Genomic DNA, 19,036 nt, shown 5'->3' on the forward strand with positions numbered 1-19,036 from the left:
GCATCGTTCTCGAATTAACTTATTTACCACATTTTCCCACGAAAACCATTTTTAGTAGCCAGCTACTATTGATGAAATAATTATTTGCTCGTTCAATTTTACCTTGGAGAGAAACGTTCGATTGAATATCTAATAGCAATGAAATTAGTTATAATTACACGAGCCCATGTCAGCGAATGCTCAAGCTATCGTAATTCATACCCTTTCACTGTGACTGGACGTAGCCGCGCCTGAAAGTTGCAAGCTGACGGTCATGCCCGAGGATTTGTGGCGTGTTAATTTATAACGCGTCCGATCACTCGTTTGTCTGCTCTACTGATACAACACTGACGCGCTGCGTAACACCGTTCTAAAGAGCGTTGCCAGACCCGCCAGCTAATATCTCACGTATGAATGTGTGTGCGATTGATCGCATTTCGGTACGTTCCAGATTTCTGCTGCTCTTGCTGCTGCACTATTCTCATACGTTCCTAGCACCGGCGATTACATGGCAAACACAAAATAAAACAAAACAAAATGGCGCGAGTCGATTGCCCACCCAGTCCCGGTCTCACGGGAAATTCCAAGATTCAATTAAAGAAATCGGCCTCTCACGAACCGCTTAGACAAACCTTCTTTTGTCATCGGCTCCCTGCTTCTCCGATTTCATTTTTCCAACTCTCGTCTCATACTCGATTCACTCATTTCTTTGCTTCGTTAAATCATTATAAATTGAGAGCGCAAGACTTGATCGTATCCTATTACGCCGTAAGCGATAAATCAATTTGTCGGCTTGAATTATGTGCACAATGCTAGAATTTGTATCGTTACAATCCATTTCGTTCCATTATCGAAGGATGAACGTAATTTGTGCCTGGCTCAGATATTGAGGGTAAGACTTATCGGGAATGTGGAAAATGTCAGAGCTCCAGTATCAAGTGATCAACCCGGATGATACAAACTGCGAATGCTGAAACTCTACACCCCCCTCGCAACACAACATCTATCCGAAAGCCACAACTTCTTTCACAATAATGGCTCGGGGCCTCAGAACTAGAATACTCGTTCTCTATTTTTAAATTGTTTTCTATCGCCATCCGGAGGATCATTTAATTGCACGTCATCAATTAAGAAAAGAAATTTCTTCGTCAAACTTTCTACTTTTGTGAATTATTTATTTGAAATTGATATTGTAGATCCTTGAAACTGTTTTGCAATCTTGATAGTTGCACTGCGGTTAGTAATTTCAATTAGTAATATCCCATCCCTTATCCTCTTTCCAGTGCATGCATTTCAATTTTAGAGTATTATATCAACGTACCCGTTGTTTTTCCAGCGGGGATTCGTTCCGGGTAAAGAAGACCTCGAACAATGCTTCGGGAACCGTTTTTTAATCCCTTCACTTGAATCTATATCAATTTTTTGCGTCGATAAACAATTTTATGAAATCTACTTTAGCTAGCAGTTTTTTCATCATCCAGGCCCCTCATCCTCCTTTTGAATAAAATTATTCTCTCGGGCGGAATGAACAGTTTACACAAAATCTGATAATCAAGTTACTTAAAGTTAACGGAGGGTGCATCACAGTGCCCAGCATTCTGGATTCCACGTTCCGAACGTACGCCAACAGCTGAAGGGTTGCACCTTCACATGTTTGCGAATGCGGTGCATTCGAAAATTATGTCCCACAGACGATAGGAAATTCTTGTCGGAAATTCTACCGATAAATATTTAAGTAATGACTTCGAAGGACAATTTTGAAAAATTTCAGAATCCTCCGAGACGTTAAATTCCAGAAAATCATATTAAATTTATTGGAATATGAGCAAAAATAATCCATCAGCATGGTAATAAAACTTAATATTAAACAATACACGTGAGAGCATGCTCGCAGTCTTATGAATTTGTTTATAAAACGAATATACAGATCGAGAAAAAGGTCGACACACGAGGCCCTTTGTCGTTAGAGTTAGAGTCACTTTTTCGACCAGTGCAACGATCAGTTCATTCGATAGATCTCTTAGAGTTTATTGAATAAAGTATATAATTACTCTGCTTAAACTCTGTGCCATTTATTTCGAAAGTTGCTTCGGTAATCCAATAAAATTTAGCAGAGGCTTGAGAGGTTAATTCCCTTGAGAGGTTTTATCGATTCATTTTCATATTATTATGACCAAAATAGGTTTTTAAGTCGTTTATTTCCATCTTCCCACCTCAAAACACTGGATGCATGAATTTTTTGTTCCAATCGCGAGACTTTGTTGATGCTCGTGTAAACCAAAAATCAATTTATCATTAGCAGCACGTGAGTTCATTAATCATTGAATAATTTATCATTGAGAAATGAGTTTCGACAATTGAACTTACTGATGAACAAAACTTGCCAAGGTGGACGATATTTCATATTTTTTCCATTATTGCTTATTTGAATTTATGGATCCAGCTTACAAAAGCAACTGCACGAGTGATCCACCCCTATAATTCGCAGACGAAGGTGATCCTCACCTGCTTCTGTTATCTTAGGATCACATGTACAAGAACCGTCCCCTATGCTGTACTCGCTCGAGCGTGAAATCATTGACAACCTGTTTTCTTAACTGGTCCAATGAATTTCCTCGCGCAGATACAGAGCAACTTTTCAAGTTGAAACGATACGTATGATACAGAATGCGGGCTCCAGCACCGGGACTTTTAGAAGTCAGTATCAAGTGTCCTTGAAAATCGCCACACCCAGTTTGAATCTCGAAAAAAGTGTCTGCATCACGAGACTGTTGATAAAATTCAATATTCTTGTGGCGCAGTGTAGAAACGAAAGCAATTTCAACACTCTCTTTCCGAGTTTTCGCAGCGAATAATTTTTAAAACGCGCTGAAAGTGTTATGAACGCTTTTTTCGAAAGTATTATACAATTTGAAAGGTCCTTGAGGGATACCCGAGTGGAAATAAAGTTTTACGAGGCAATTTTTAAGCAGCGAAATGGGCAGCAATCTGGATGTTTCAGCAGGAAAGCATTCGCCCTATAACCCAAGTATAGCAATGTATTTCAACACTGCAAGGTGGTTATTAAAGTCCAAGAAAACTAAAAAAAAAATGTTGTGACGGTGGAAGCTTTCGAGGTGTCAGCGATGCATGGCTGATTAATAATTTACAACACTGCCAGTACTTATCCGAGTTTAAGGGAAGAGCTCCAGAAATGAAGTGGGCTTAACTCAGAATGACTTCCGTAAAGAGCAGCTGTTATACGCAAAGTGCTGACCGAACAAAGTTACCGGACAAATGAATTCTATGAAAAAAAAATAATTGAAATTCTCAGAGAGGCAAAGATTCTTCTGGTTCCTTTGCTTTATTCAAAGCTCTCCGAGTCATAGTGATATTTTTACGTCTCTCAACGTAGAGCTGCATTATCCAATCTCCACTAAAATTCGTTGTTGAAATAAACAGCGCGTCCAAAATACTACGGAGTAGCTTGAAAGCTCTGCTTTTAAGCATTTCACAAGCTCCTCCTCAATTTGTCAATTCAGCATCGCAAGAATATTGAAATGACCTGCGAAAAGTTTTGATACAACTGTCGTGATTCCAGGGCTCGGAATGTGCATGTCGTTTGAGAAAGACGCTCAATGAATATTCCGTTCAGAGAGCTGACAGGAAATGTATTACGACTCTCACAAGTAGGAGGTAGATCCGAGAAGAACAATATCCTAAGAAAGATCGCCGCCAGTTTCGTGTCCCATTTTCGTCCATGAGTTATAAACATAATTTCTTTATTTTTGTTCACTCAAAGCTTTTTGATTGTTAGTCAAATTTCTTAAAGTCAATCAATCTGCCATTTCAAAGCACTCTTTCCTTATTTACTTCTTGATTTCATGTTGCTTGGTTCGGTAAAAGAAAGACTATTTTAATGAAAGGAATGTGAACTTGGGGTAACGAAGGTTTCTTTCACTTCGTCCAAGTTTGATTGCGACCCAGTGAGTTATTGTTTCAGAGAAAATTATTCTGAATATAAATTCAATGCAATATAACCACAGCTGTAAAGCCAGAATTACAAGGAGTGTGGAATCGAAATTCAGATTCATTGCGAAACATTGTCAGCAGGAACAATAAGCAAGGCGACGAAATTATTTCAGATCATACCTAAAGGATCGTATTTTATAGGTGTCTAAAATTGGATCGATTTTTACTTCCTAATTAAAGATGTAATCACTTTGAATTCATGTCAGAGTTATTAATTCGAAATTGTAAAAAAAAATTTTCAACATATCTTTTGACGAATGAAATTACAAGCCATTCGTCAATCGGAGATCCATCACTGACTGAACCCAAAATTTCATTCGTCCCTGGCTAAAATACTATAGTTTTTTTATGTAAAAAATCGCATTAGAGAGTGCAAAGGGAAAACATAAAGGGAAATGGATCGATAAAAAAGTATTAATAAAAAAACAGAAGCCTGTGACAGGAGTGGCCCAAGCCAAGAGAAAACAAAATGCTGAAATAAGCAAATGTGAGGTTATACGAGTGCTTATTACCAATTTCGTTGCTCGAATGTTTTCCAAAACTTTCATTACATACCTGATTGTTACTGTGTCCTTCTTCGTAAACTTCATAAGAAGCGTTCATTCGTCATATGAAGATGAACGATTTTTTATGCCTAGTCCCTGTATACGCTTGTGTATTTTTCTTCATATTTAAACGCGTTTATCTCAATAACCAATAGGACGAATCCTTTGAAATTTGATATGCGTGTTAGTCGACTACCTATTTAAGCTCTGTGTAAATTTCAAGACTTTCTTAAGAAAATCGTTTCCTGCATGAACTACCTTAAGCTGAAGCCCCGATTCGAAACGATTACCATCATTTCAATAGTTTTCATTTCTAATGATAGTTTCGAAATAGTTTTTACCAATAATTCGATCTAAAAACTGATTTGTTAATGGACGTTGACTATATTTGTAGCAGGTGATAATGCAAATATGGGACGTGCAAAGAATCCTAGAACAACGTGAGCCCAAAACCCCGCAGGCTTCTCTTTAACAGTCCAATTCTTTTTTACACAGCTATTCGCCAAATACGTACGACTTTGGATAAAAGAACGGAAACAGTAAAAAAAAGGATATAGGCAAGAGCATCCGACATGTATGGTATTTATGATGCGTGATGGCGTGACCCGAATACCGTCATAATGCCTGCAGGGGAATTCATAAAGAAGAAACCTCATGTCTCTTCTTTATTCCTTTCTCCTCCGTGCTAAGGACATTCGTGATAACGAAGCGGAGGGATGTTACCCTCGTATATGCGAGTTCTCTCACTCCATCCGAGTACAACGCGATTATTAAAATGGTGGATCTTCCTTTCGACATTTCATGAATGCCAGCTTCGAAGGCTATAAATACACAAATCAGAAATATGAAGAAAAAAAATGAATAAATGTGGATCGAAATATATTTTCCGGGAAACGACGTAATATTTCTAAAACTGAGAGAGCTTCGATGTGTTACATTTCAATTGAACAAGTACAACCATTTTTGTCTGTTATTTTCATAAAGATGAAATATTTCCGACAACTTTTTTTTTGCTTCTGTTCGGTCTTACCATTTCAAGAACACTTTTAATGAGTTTCTTGCAAACCCCAAACTTGCACTCGACTTCTAATCGATTGACGTTGATCATTTCGATGGGAATGCAGTGACAATGGAATGAAGCATAAAATATTTATTTCGTTCAATATGAAAATTTGATACTCCTGTCATTCGTGCGGTGGTATTCGGTGCTGCTGATATACACAAGAAACTCCGAATGGTGAATTCTACTGACAATTAAAGGTAATTATCAGCACGATCGACGATGAGGCAGGACGAAACTAGCGGGACTGTTTTGTTAGTCGATTCTACGTGTGGCGTTTGAACAGTACTCTGAAATAATAGAAGATTTATTCAAGGTTACCAAAGGACCATGAAAAGGATCTCGAGACAATGGAACTCTCTCATTCTGTTCATATTCGGAATTTTTACCCCACGCTCTTCCCATGGAAATCGGATTTATCAGAAAAGTTGAGGCTTTTTCGAAATTTATGTTAGTAGAGACTTTTTTTAAATAAGAAAATGATCTCTGATTGAAACAACCCTTCCGCATACGGTGCTCCTAAGATTCGCAGTAAAAGACCATTTTCTTGGACTACATCATCCCACACAAAACTGCGAAGCTTATTCTCTTCCCCTCAGCAGTGAATTAACTCAGTGTAAACCCAACGAAGCTCTGACACACCGTCCCTTGCTTCAGGCTGTTAGTTTCAAACGAAACAGGAAATAGTGTCATCAGGGGAGAAGCTTGCCTCAGAAATGCTGAGGGTTGACCGAGAACTTTCCCTCGCCATTCGCTATTCTCTTTCAATGATTCCAGATACGATCAAGAAGGGGAGTCACATACAAGGGAATGTTTCGATTCCGCCCACATGTGCTGGGCGCAGCATAATTCAATTCGTCTCCGAAGAGGCAGCTGGACTCGTCGATAAATAAATATATTGGATGCCAGCAAAATCATTGGAAGCAAAGAACCTAACTTTTGAAAAGGATGATTGAAAAGATTTTCCAAAAAAGATTAATGTCTCGACAAATCGCACGTTTTGAGAGATCGATAGAATAGTTTCACTTGAAATTTCAAAATAGCATTCAATTTGAGGCTCCTTCTTTGAGAATTCGATGACTTGCTTTCGACAAAACTCAATTTATCATCTTCTTTATACATACGTAAAATACCAAACGTCATTGGTCATGGTATCGTAAAAAACCGTGCATTTCCTTCTCAGTCTTCCGTATTTTCATTCCCAAGTACGGTGGAATAAGGGAAAATGGTTCAAAATTTGGAGCACGAGTTCAGCCTAATACACAACAATCACTTCTCCATTAAATTCCACACTCAATAAGCCCTAGACGCATGTGGAAGCTCAATTACATCGAATCTTAAATATTCGTATGCACCGCCTCGCACTTTGATCACTGAGCCGGAGGCAATGTTAGCGGATTTCTCAGGTCGCGAACCAACTGTAACATACAGCTGCGTGTTGCGATCAAGTATATATTGCATTACGAAAGAGTAGCAACGCTTTTAGAGAATTTCATAAACGAATGGTAAGTAATGATGTCGAGGAAAAGTAGCGTTCAAATGGTGGGGTAGGCTCGTAAAACCTGCAAGGTTACACTCAGGAACCATGAAATTAAAATAAATTAATTATATGCACGCACACGCGTGGATTCGAATCTTTCAAATTTCATTACTGTAAGCGTAATTTCGTGCGCTATGAGATAATCATAAAGGCACGTGCCTATTGTACCCTTTCAATGGATGAAACAATGAAAGGGGAGGAAATGGGCGTAATCCGTAGATGCTTTTCCCGTAAAGGAATCCTTAACAATGCCCTTTCGCATAACACCATAAACACACGTAAAATGCCTAAAATGCAGCATTTCTTTTACGAAGGAGCACGGGAAATGGCTGTTATACGTGGCGATAAATCATAAGTTACACTGAAACGTTGAGTTGTCTAACAGCGACAGCATCGGCTGCACAAGTCACTTACAAAAGCTGAGCTGATTTTTCCGTGTTCGAGTCCCAGTGGATCGATGTCATTGAATTCCAATTGTCAAATTTTTCATTCCCTCCTGCGGTAATCTTCTTCCACTCTCGCTCGCCGAACAGATGTTGAGGTGAAAAGAACCGTTGAGGCGACCGTGACAAAAAGTTTATCGAGGGAAAAAGTTGCAAGATCGCAGAGGGACGCGGGTTTCTCGCAGAGGTGGAGGTTTCTCGCTCCTTTCGAATGTCGAAGGGGATGAAGAGCAGCTAAGAAAATAAAAGATATTCTGTATCTATAGCAAAAGATGGTACGAATGTCAAGAGAAAGGGAGGGAGAGAGTGAGTCGGTTGGGAGCAGAGCGCCATGATCCGATTTGCTGCAACTTAGTTTTGCTACAAAGCAGTTTTCTTTATGGAGCAAGTAATACTTCTTTAGAGTTCTAATTTTTCGGAGTGTTTGCTCCAACGTGGCGAGTCTTGAAAAGATATTTATAAAAGATTGCGTCTGTTGATTAAAACCTTTATTTATAAACAACAAACAGAAAAGTGTGAACAAAAAGAGATTGAGACGAGCTAGTGCAGGCTGAAAAATTTGCCGCAATTTTTTCGACTTAAGCGGAAAAAAGTTTTAGGATCCATAAACGTTGTGGCTACGCTCGTTTCTCAAACCGTCAGTTGTACGCGCGACTTCAAAGATTCTTTTTAAATATTTCATCCCTCGACTCGCTTCACTCTTTCTGCTCTCTCGTTTATAATAGATCATAAAGATTAAAGGTTCACCACGACATGTTCAAACGGCAATTCTAACAATAAAGGATTAAGACATTCTTTGAGCCAACTGCTCTCGGCACCAGCGAATATTGTCCTCCACAGAAAATGTACCTTTGAGCTTTTTTATCAGGCTCAGTAATCTCCGACAATAGTCGATAATTTGTAGGTCTCAAAAGTTCTGACTTAAAAATTTACAGAAACTGTTCTTGACGTGACGAGCACGATTGTCAGGTACAAATTGCCAGTGAGTATGTTCTTGAACACGGAAAAATTTGAAAAATTATACGATTTTTATTAATATCGCGGTTTTGTAATAAACTACCAAATGTTATTAAAATATGATGCTCATGAGGAATAAAACGCATCTAGCGCTACTAATATTTTCATAAATTTTTCAGTAAATGAATATTTTCGAGCTTTTCGCATTATCAAATGGTATCTCGTAGATTTAAGGTAGATCATGCTCGAAGGATCGTATTTTATGGGTGTCTAAATTGGATCGATTTTACTCCCTAATTAAAAATATAATCACTTTAAATTCATGTCAGAATTATTAATTCGAAGTTGTAAATAAATTTTTTCAACGAATGAAATTAGGAGCCATTCATTAATCGGAGATCCATAGCTGACTGAAGCCCAAATTTCATTCGTCCCTGGCTAAAATACTATAGTTTTTTATGTAAAAAATCACATTAAAGAGTGCAGAGAGAAAATACAAAGGGAAATGGATCAAGAAAAGATATTAATAAATACAGAAGGCTATGACAGGAATGACCCAAGTCAAGAAGAAACAAAATGCCGAAATAAGCAAATTTGAGGCTCATTACCAATTTCGTTCAATCTTTAATGAAATATATTTTTATTACTATAGTAAGACAATCGTCTCGAATTTTTTCCACATAATGACGAGCTTCATTATTTCAGAGTTTTTCACCTCAAACAAAGGGTAGCGAGATCGTCGATGTTTTTACTCGCAATTAGTTTTTCACCGCGTTTCATGTGAAAACGTTTAATCTAGAGTTTCAAACACTGTGAACAAAATGTCAAAACAGAGTATAGAAAAACGCACCTTTGTTGTCAGCCTGAAAATACAGTGAAAGGTTTCTAATCAGCGACTCTTTTTCACTGTGTGTAGTTACTTTATGAATATTTCTTATCCACAGAAAATAAAAACAGATTTTCCAGAAATGTTTCGGTTGAAAATTGTGATTAATTGAACTAAAAAAAAAAAAAAAAAAAAAAAAAAAAAAAATGTCAAACAAAATGAGTAAACCCATTTTCCCATTTCATTGATGACACTCAATGTGCTCTTTATCTAGCAGAAAATGTGTCCCCCCGCGCATCGCAATATTTCATTTCTGTTTATGAATCTTGACGTAAATCATCGAAATCAGTGAACGAGAGCGCGCTCATTTTTTCAGCTCACTTGAAACAAAGAGAATTCCAGTAACATTGTGAGCACATCTTTCTCATCCATCCAGAGGCCATTCTTTATTTTTACTCATTACGAGTAAATGGGAAGTGCATCTGTAACCTGATGTCAGTATTCAACGTCGCTCGTTCTTTCCACACTGACTTCTAATTTTTAATTCCACAATTTTTACTTAATAATTTTTCTTTGTCACTTGTCTTGGACTTTCCTCGAGATCGATCACAGTGATAATTTGGACTGCAACAAAATAAAGTATAATTGAAGTAAAAGCTCGATTGGCTTTGATCGAAAAGTTCTTCTAGACAACACAAATATATTTTTATTTTTCCTCGTATTTGAATATAAATGCAAATCTTGCAACATTTGCAACGGGCTAACCATCAGCCCGCATCCACTTTTGGCGCTTGCCCCACCGTGTACTTTTGCGTAGAATGATGTTTGCGAATGCGTAATGCAACTACTACGCATCCGTAAAGAAAACATTGATTACATAGCAAAAATTGAGCTGCCAGCTGCCACCGTATTTTTTCTATACTTTACAAAAATTCTAACAAGCTTGACTCTTCACTTTCAAATTTTACGCAGTGATGAGAAAATAAGTGGCAGGGGCAATCCGGAGGGCTGAGGGCGAGGAATCGCTCCTGCCTCTTTGAATAAAGTCAGTGGGTCACGCGTCCTTGACCAAGTCGATCAGTTCGAGAAAGGATCGTATTCATAATATGGAGGCCATAGGAAATCAAAATTTTTCTTCATTTTTCTCATTTCCACTGGTAACACGAGAAGAATTCCTGCAACGTCGGTTTTCACTTTCCACAAACTCTGACCGAATATTGTTGGGAGGATTTCATTGCCGGTACAGAGTGCAGCGAAGTCTCGTCGAAGGATGCTCATTGATTATTATTCAGCCCGTGGAAAAAAAAATTTGAAAAATATAAAATAACGAATTAGTCAATCCCTTGTGATAATTATAATATTCATTATCTTTACATTTAATTACACCGACTAAACAAAACATCGACATGTATTCGAACAGCTCGGACAAAACAAAAGTCGATTCGAGTTTTCAAGTTTCTTCGTAAAATAAAAACTGTTTAATTGCTCAATCGATTTTCTGTCGCTTACGTCGACAAAGACTCAGCAGGCTCTTTTGTCAACGAAAAACGCCACGGAGCAACACGATGCTTCCATGTTTATAAATCCCGTAAATAGTACGACTCGGGTATTTCCTCGCTGCAATATTTCAAGATAACAAAAACCGTTGTAATGAGATGTTTACCATCCCGATCTGGGTTTTGTGAATCACAATAAACCAACGGGGGAGTTTTATCGATCGAATGTGTCAGGATGGAATGGTTGTAGTTGGTGTCATGCTTATCGGTTTCTGCTCACTCACTCGACCTGAGTATTAAAAACACCGTCACGATAAGTCCATTTTATTCAAATTTGTTATACTATCAGGAAGTTTCAACTCGTATACCCAAAAGACCAATCTTGTAGGGTTAACGATGTTTGATTATATTTTTTCGCTCGAATGTGCCAGAATAGAAATACCTCGACAAAAATCAGTCGGAACAGACGAGATGACAAAACCCTGTTAATTGAATTTCTCTCGCACTCTCATGGAACACTGCACAGCAAACCTTGGAATGAGTTTCCCGAATATTTTTCGCGCGTCAATAATATGTGTATCGATGAATATTCAACAACAAATCATTAAATGCGATCCAGTTATCTATACCCCAAATAAATGTGTCTGGATAAAAATGAGGAAACGGAATAAATTTCTGTGAGAAAAAAATTACGTAGACCGGTCCCGGGTACAGCTAAACATGGAAATTTGTGTCAATTTTCACCACTCTTCAAATCCATCGGTCCTTTTCACGAATATTTTATTTATGCGAATTAATGGGACACTCACGAAACCGCCTTGACGGGAGTGACATAACCTCTAAGAAGCAATGTATCACGCTCCGAATTGCCACCATGTTCTCTCATTCCTCACTTGATTGATCGATCGAATTTTGCGTCAAACTATTTTTGAAAGTCCCAGGGAACATCACTCATCCGTCTATTTCGTAGCACTTTTTTTAACAGATTTAACGTCAACCCTTTTTCAAACTGTTTGAAGGAGCCTGGAACGGTGACGATCGATTTAAAAATTTTAAGTGTCCTCCAATCTGAGATAATTAAAAACTGCTAGAGTTAAAAATGTGATAGTTCAAAAACGCGCATTTTTCAAAGTTACTTTTGAAGCCACTGAAAAAGATCCTGCAATATTTCAGCATATTTTTCCAAGTACCTTCGAACAGCGTGTGATAAAAAAACAAAAAATACAGAAGGGCAGCGTTATCGCTGGACCAACTGTACGAAGATATACCCTGCATAATTCGGTTATCCTTCGATATGTCCTTTCGTAGAATAATTTGCAAATAAATTGAAAAATCTCCATGTTGGTTGGAGTGCGATGATATTCGGAGTCCGAGGATTGACAGCTGGTAGAGTCGACGTACAGTTGAAAATTCGAACGCATGAGCCTTCTGGTGCTTTGACCACGAACAGATGACGTACTCCAGACGAGGCGATATCAAGAGATTCGTAAAATTCAGAACCTCCGAATGCTTTTTTTTTTCAAGATATTCATTTCGATCTTTTACTCCAATTTTTTTATTCTTATTTACAGAAACATCAAGAGGTTGAATAACATTTAAATATTTCATTTAATTCTTATCTGACCGGTGACAGGTTTTACAAATGAAATAAATATTTAACGCTGATGCTATATTCACCATAGAAAAAAAAAGTGAGAGAAAAATCTCTTCTCCCTTCCGAGAAATAAAGCTGACAATAAAATGAAAAAAATGTGTGTATCTGTACAGAAAAACTTGAGTAATCGAAATGGAAAGGAATAATTTCTTTTGAGCTTATTGTGCATTAATATGAGAGAGGCGTAACGAAGCTAGTTTTTACCGAACAAATAAAAAGCTGAATGACACGACTACGTGTTTTCTTCGTTGCACTATTTTGTAAGGAGACCAAAATATTTCGCATCAGAGCAAAAGATAAAATAAGATGCGAGCTTTGATTCGTACCCATCTCTTTTTTCATGACTGAATAAATCGGAGAGCTCAGACCTCCGACGATTGAATCTTCATTTTTCCTGTATAACGTTACGGAAAATCGACATCGTACAATATCTGCAGCTCGATTGGTCGTTCTCGAACGTTTATCTCAACATGTGTCGCACACAATATGCGGTACATGACATATTCATTCGTTGCTTCTGCCTTTATCTGTAAAATTCTGACGAATACTATTTCCATCTTGGGATATATTTTTATTGATTTTTCTTTGTGTAGGCAGAGCTTGTTCAAATGAATAAAGAATTTGGTGCTCGCCGAGTCGACGGTGTTTTACGACGAAGAGTTTTATAGTATTTTTGTAAAAACTTTCCGAAACTTTCACAAAGCCGTACGACATGAAATGTTCACTGGTCACTTATTCCAATCGTTTCAAAACTAGAAATAGCATTCTGATTAACTATAATGAAATGGGTCATTTCAGAGATTTATTTCACGGTCAATTGGCCTATTTCAAATGCTTTCTAAAAACTGTATACAGTTCGCATCTAAAAAATCGTCGATTCAATAACAGTTAATGTTATTCCCTAACGGATCGTTGAGTCCTTGAGGAAATTGGACGAGTAAAACCTAAAAAATTGAGTCACATATCAAATACTTTTTCCTTCGATAGGTGTGAACCGAACGTTGCATGAGAAATAAATTTGGAAAATAATGAAAAGTGACCAGCCAAGAAAACATCTTCAGAATTACTTTTTGACATAGCAGTAAGGCGAGATGGTACGCGATGCGAAGCTGGGTAGAAATTGAGGTGGCAAGAGTCTCTCGGGCGTTGTCTGACACGTACGCTAGTGAGGGTCGCATAGCTCGCTGATCACGATTATCGGGATATAACGGTGGGAGAAGTGTAACTGAAATGACATTAAAATTAATTCATTCGAGGGGTTTGGAAAGAGTCAAGACGAGCAAAGTGTATCAAAGTGACAATCGGTAGCTTAACATTTTAATTATTTACTGCTGCGAGCGTTAAAATGAATTGTGGTAATCAAATTTGTCCGTCGCTTGATTAAATTTTAAATGAAATTATTAATTAGGTCAAGCTCTAAGTAAATTCTTTGACCTCCCCTGAATTTGAATGATTACAAAATGAGATAAGAATTGAAAGTTTTACTAGCCGGATCCATTCAACACGGTTTCGTCAAAGAACAACTATTTTTTATGCATCAGTTCCGCCGCGTAACGACGACTTCCGGTTAAGCAGGTCGACTGTAAGTCTGAAGGGATTACTCGATAATATATCTTTTTATCATTTTATCTCTGTCAACGACATTGAAATAAAATAGACCTGAGGGTGGAAACCGATAAAAAGAAAAATTATCGAGCACGCCCCGTGTCAAACGCATACGACCCCTCGTTTTTCGGCTGGAATTCGGCAAGACCGCCAACATTACAGGAGGGCCTCCTCAAGATGGATTTTCGCTGATAATCATTCACGGCGATTCGTTTTTTCACTTCCGAATTATCGGAGTTTTGCTATTCACTCATTTCCCAATGAATTATTAAACCATTTAAGGGGGTCACCCCGTGTGGCAGCCGGATTTTTTGGAGCTCTTTCGCGATTTTTTTGCGGCGAGGAATAAAAACATAGACTTTTGAAATTCGAAGAATCTATTCACTGGTATTTAAACTGTATAATGGAATTTTTTAATTCTGATATCTCGGGTAAATTCGGTGTAAAACTATTCCACAGGAACCCACACATTTCTCCATGGTTTCCACGATTCCGGGGGATTGGTTTATCTGAGATCAAAAAACCAAAGAGCGTTTTGATGTGTAAAGCAGTGGCTATCGCCTGAGCTAAAATCATACAAAAATATTAAAAATTGAAGGATTTTCGAGCTTCAAAACACAAATTTCAATTTTCAATGAAGTTTCAAAAAAAGATTTCACGTTCATTGGATTAATGAACAAACACATGCCGTAATTGTATCAAATAAAGACGCGGAACATCAAATCCACTTTTCTTTCATTCACTGCAATTAATGCGAGCAGATTCCTTTTAGAGGATCGCGATAAAAAATCATCCGAAGGATTTGTAGTTGCCAGACATTTAAGTACAAGAAATTTACAAGAGGCACGGAAGATAGAACGATTCGATCTGTATCTGAAGAAACGCTCCCCGAGCTTGTTTAGTTACATCCGCCCAGGAATGTGTTTGGTTATGGTAGACTAAGCTACACTTCCGCTCGCCCTATCGAGCCAAGAAAAATACACGCTGCTCCGGATCGCTTCTACACCCGGTACATTCTCCATCTTCCAATACCAATATCAAGAGCGTGTTCCTTGAGGGAACCCATTTCTAGCGAAAACAGCATCGTCGAATGCACTTCGAAAATCATTGACATCTAGAGATCTCGAATCGCTTTTCTTCGAAGCCTTAGATATAAAAGTGGTGGAAGAAAAGAGATAAACATAAATATTGACTGAGAAAAGCTTTCTATGAGATTGCCACAATTTCCAACTTTCGTGCTATCGTTATTACTTTTCATTTATAACATTATTCTATCGTTCCGAAAAGCAAGAGTATCTAAAAAGATTCTTTTGTTGTTATCTATAGAAAATGTTTTATCAGGTCGAAAAACTCGATCATTTTTCGATCATTGTTGAAACCATGCAGCTTTAATACTGCTTGGAACAGTTATATAATAAATATAGAATAACGCTGGCATTTGATTGGAATTACATAGCAATTAAACCCGCAGCGGATATGACGTAATCAGAAAAGCTGATATAACTCGTTTTTTTATGGAGACAAACTAGAGCTTTAACCACGCTAAAGATGTAATATATTTGGAACGGTAATATGAATTGCAAATCATTTATTATTCTGAACTACAAAAACTTTAGGAAGCATACATTTATTGGTATTCGAGTTATTGAGATCAAAATATTGTAACTTCGAGGCTGAGCCATGATCAGAATATTTCAGGCTGCCTCAAGACTTTTTGTAAAAGAAAATACATTCAACCTCGTTATTTACGAAAAAAAATGTATTCGATATTTCTTCACATATCGCATCAGCTCAACTCTATTTCCCTGCTGCTTTCCTCCTCAAACATTATATCAATTTTCCAGTTTTCATCTCTCGCGCTACAGCTCTTTCTCCTGTATCGATCTCCGGATTTTTCATATACTTTGTGATCCTCTTTCATCTCTCCATTACGTAATAAGGAAACTCGGAAAAGTGACTCTTCAACAAACTTATTAATCTTTGTTGAACCCTCCCCAAGGTATACAAAAAGATCATCCGGTTTCTCAACTATCTTTACTTATAAAACAATTACAAACAAGTTTGTATTTATTTTAAAATAAATATCTTGGGAGAAAATAAAGTTTGAAAAGACCGTGAGCAAAGACGATTTTGTTATACCAATAAATACAAAGCCATTGTGGAAATTTTTTTGGAGCACTTCCGATCCATTGACTGTCCATTTGAGCTAATAACATCTGAAATTCCGTATGTTTTCAGGACAGGATGATAGGGAGAGCAGCGATAAAATGAACGAAACCATAACGCTGGACGATTATGGGATGGAAGTAGCTACAGAGGTCACGGACTCGAATAATATTTGGCGGAATTTGAGCACATACGAGAGCTCACTGAGCTGCGATGAATTTTTACCGTCTGGCAGCGCTCTCGCAGCTACTTGGTTTCAGACCACAGTTTATTTCTTCTACTCGATCATATTCGTGATCGCGTTATTGGGGAATGGCCTCGTATGTTACGTCGTTTTCAGTAGTCCTCGGATGAAGACAGTGACGAATTTTTTTATCGTCAATCTCGCAGTCGGTGACATACTGATGGCTGTATTTTGCGTCCCAACGAGTTTCATCAGTACCCTCATCCTTCAGTACTGGCCTTTTGGACACGAGCTTTGTCCAATCGTCAATTATTCGCAGGTATACGAAACACAATTTTATTCCCTGAGCACTTGAATTGTCTAGAAAACAATGACGCTGCAGATATCAAGCTGAATGGATACATTTCCTGTTGTTTTCTTCCGAGGAACCCTTGCTAAATTGTTTTTTTCCTTTCGAGCACCAAAACGTTTCTTGGAATCTGATGAGCAATAGGAAATATTATTCATGACTGGTGGAGAATCAGTTCACTAATTGAAGCGTACAATTCAATTAAAATATCCTCGCGCAGCGTGTTTATCGTTCTCTTTTCGCTTCGGTGCACGAGTAATATCAGCCCCACTTCTATTGAAACGAGAAAATCATTTTCTGCGCGTTCATTTCCATAAGCCTTTGAAAACCAATCTCGAAATAAATTTTGAAAATCCAATCGAGCCGATACATTTTTCTCTCGTTCTTCCAATCAAGACAAACCCAAACAAATTCATTTAGAGTCTGCAAATTAGTTTGTCACAGCTAACAGAGGAAACAGATTTTGTCGTGGAAAAATTGTTGCTCTTTTTTTATGTACAATGAATATTGCATTTTTTTTAAATTCGAGTATCGATAAATGTCTTCATAAGCCGCAATTTCCATTATAATATTAAAAGCTACGATGATAATACCCACAACAATGTTTGTGCAGGCAGTGTCGGTGCTCGTAAGCGCTTACACATTGGTAGCGATCAGTATCGATCGTTACGTGGCGATAATGTGGCCGCTGAAACCACGTATGAGTAAGACTCAGGCAAAGTTATTGATTTTGGCGGTGTGGTCGATAGCGTTGATAGTTTCATCCCCAATCGCAGTTGTGTCTCGACTTCATCAGCCAAACGATCATTACCGAAAATGCGATCAATTTATATGCAAAGAGGATTGGCCATCTACACAACAGAGGTAAGAAACTAGCAGTCCCTATAATTTTGCAGGAAGTGCTGACTTCATTCTACCGGACGATGCTTCGGTCAAAACTTTCGAGAGCTATTCCAGAACTTGCACCATTCGACGTCTTCGAAAGCAGTTTAACTTCGGGCTTACTTTTGACGAATTAAACACTTCCTAAAGTCTTCGATAACTATTGCACAAATTGTTCATCCAAACGAACGATTTTCGATTGGACTTATCAGCATTACTCGAGTTGATCTGGGGTATTGACTCGAATGAATTCAGTCGTTGATCATTATTGATAATTGTTGAGCGGAGTCAGACATATTTTGCTGAATTGAGCAGTCAAACTCAGCAGCACGAGAACCAATTAAGGAAGTTCAAGCGATATATATAGGACACCATACGAAAAATATATTAGATTTTATTATTCCAAGTTAACGATTTAAAAATTTGGGTGAATCTTGTTAAACAACGCTTAATTATGAGTAAAAAATTTGGAGAGTTTAAATTTGGAAAAAGTTGAACTTCAACAATAAATATCTCAATTTCGAGGCGGTGAATCATCTGCATATTTCGTCAAACGTTTAATACTGTCTTAAGCTTTATGTTTAATAAATTTTATTGTACAAAGTTGGTAAATAACTTTTCCACAAGATACGCTTGAGCCTCCTTAAGGGTGAATGATACAAAAGTCGAAATAATTAGAAATTGATCAAATTTGGTGATAATGTTCTTCAACATCAAGTGCGAAAACACAAATTTTTTCAAAATTTTCTTCTGTTTAGTTATTAAGTAATTACGCATTAAAGCAGATTTCTTATGCCCGGAATGTATACCTATATATATGGAAACGCTATGCTTATACACGTGAACTTTAGTGATCAATTACTCGATAACTGTACAGAAGAAAAATCTTAAAAAATTTGTATTGTCAAATTTGGCACTAAAGAATATGTTCACCAAATTTTATAAAATTCTGATCATTTTGAATTTTTTTATGTTTTTAGCATGGTTTAGCATGGCAACATTGTATCGCCTGTGCAATATATCCTTAATATCGTGTCTGTGATAACAGCTTCGGTATTTATTTCTAGGTATCACTACTCCATAGCACTTCTAGTTCTGCAGTACCTAGTCCCTCTGATCGTGCTTATGTTCACGTACAGTAGTATCGCCATCAGAGTGTGGGGTAAACATCCGCCTGGGGAGGCTGAAAATACGAGGGATCAGAGAATGGCACGATCCAAGAGGAAGGTAAGCGAGTTAAATCCTTTATGACAATCACTATGATAAATGGAATGAAAACACGTTTGAAATGAAGATTTTACCAAATTGTGAAAGCCCGTTGGTAAACTGAAAGCCCGAA

At 37.6% G+C, this 19,036-nt stretch overlaps 1 protein-coding gene across 1 annotated transcript in view; it reads left to right on the forward strand.

Moving 5' to 3' along the window:
* The window catches only part of RYa-R (RYamide receptor), a 46,450-nt gene that overhangs the window by 4,387 nt on the left and 23,027 nt on the right, over window positions 1-19,036 (forward strand). Inside the window, exons 2-4 of the mRNA XM_043411333.1 lie at window positions 16,355-16,785; window positions 17,429-17,679; window positions 18,765-18,924. Coding sequence (XP_043267268.1) covers window positions 16,355-16,785; window positions 17,429-17,679; window positions 18,765-18,924 — 842 coding nt within the window. The remainder of the gene's footprint in view (window positions 1-16,354; window positions 16,786-17,428; window positions 17,680-18,764; window positions 18,925-19,036) is intronic.

The sequence above is a fragment of the Venturia canescens genome, chromosome 1, assembly GCF_019457755.1.
Source record: "Venturia canescens isolate UGA chromosome 1, ASM1945775v1, whole genome shotgun sequence".
Lineage (NCBI taxonomy): Eukaryota > Metazoa > Arthropoda > Insecta > Hymenoptera > Ichneumonidae > Venturia > Venturia canescens.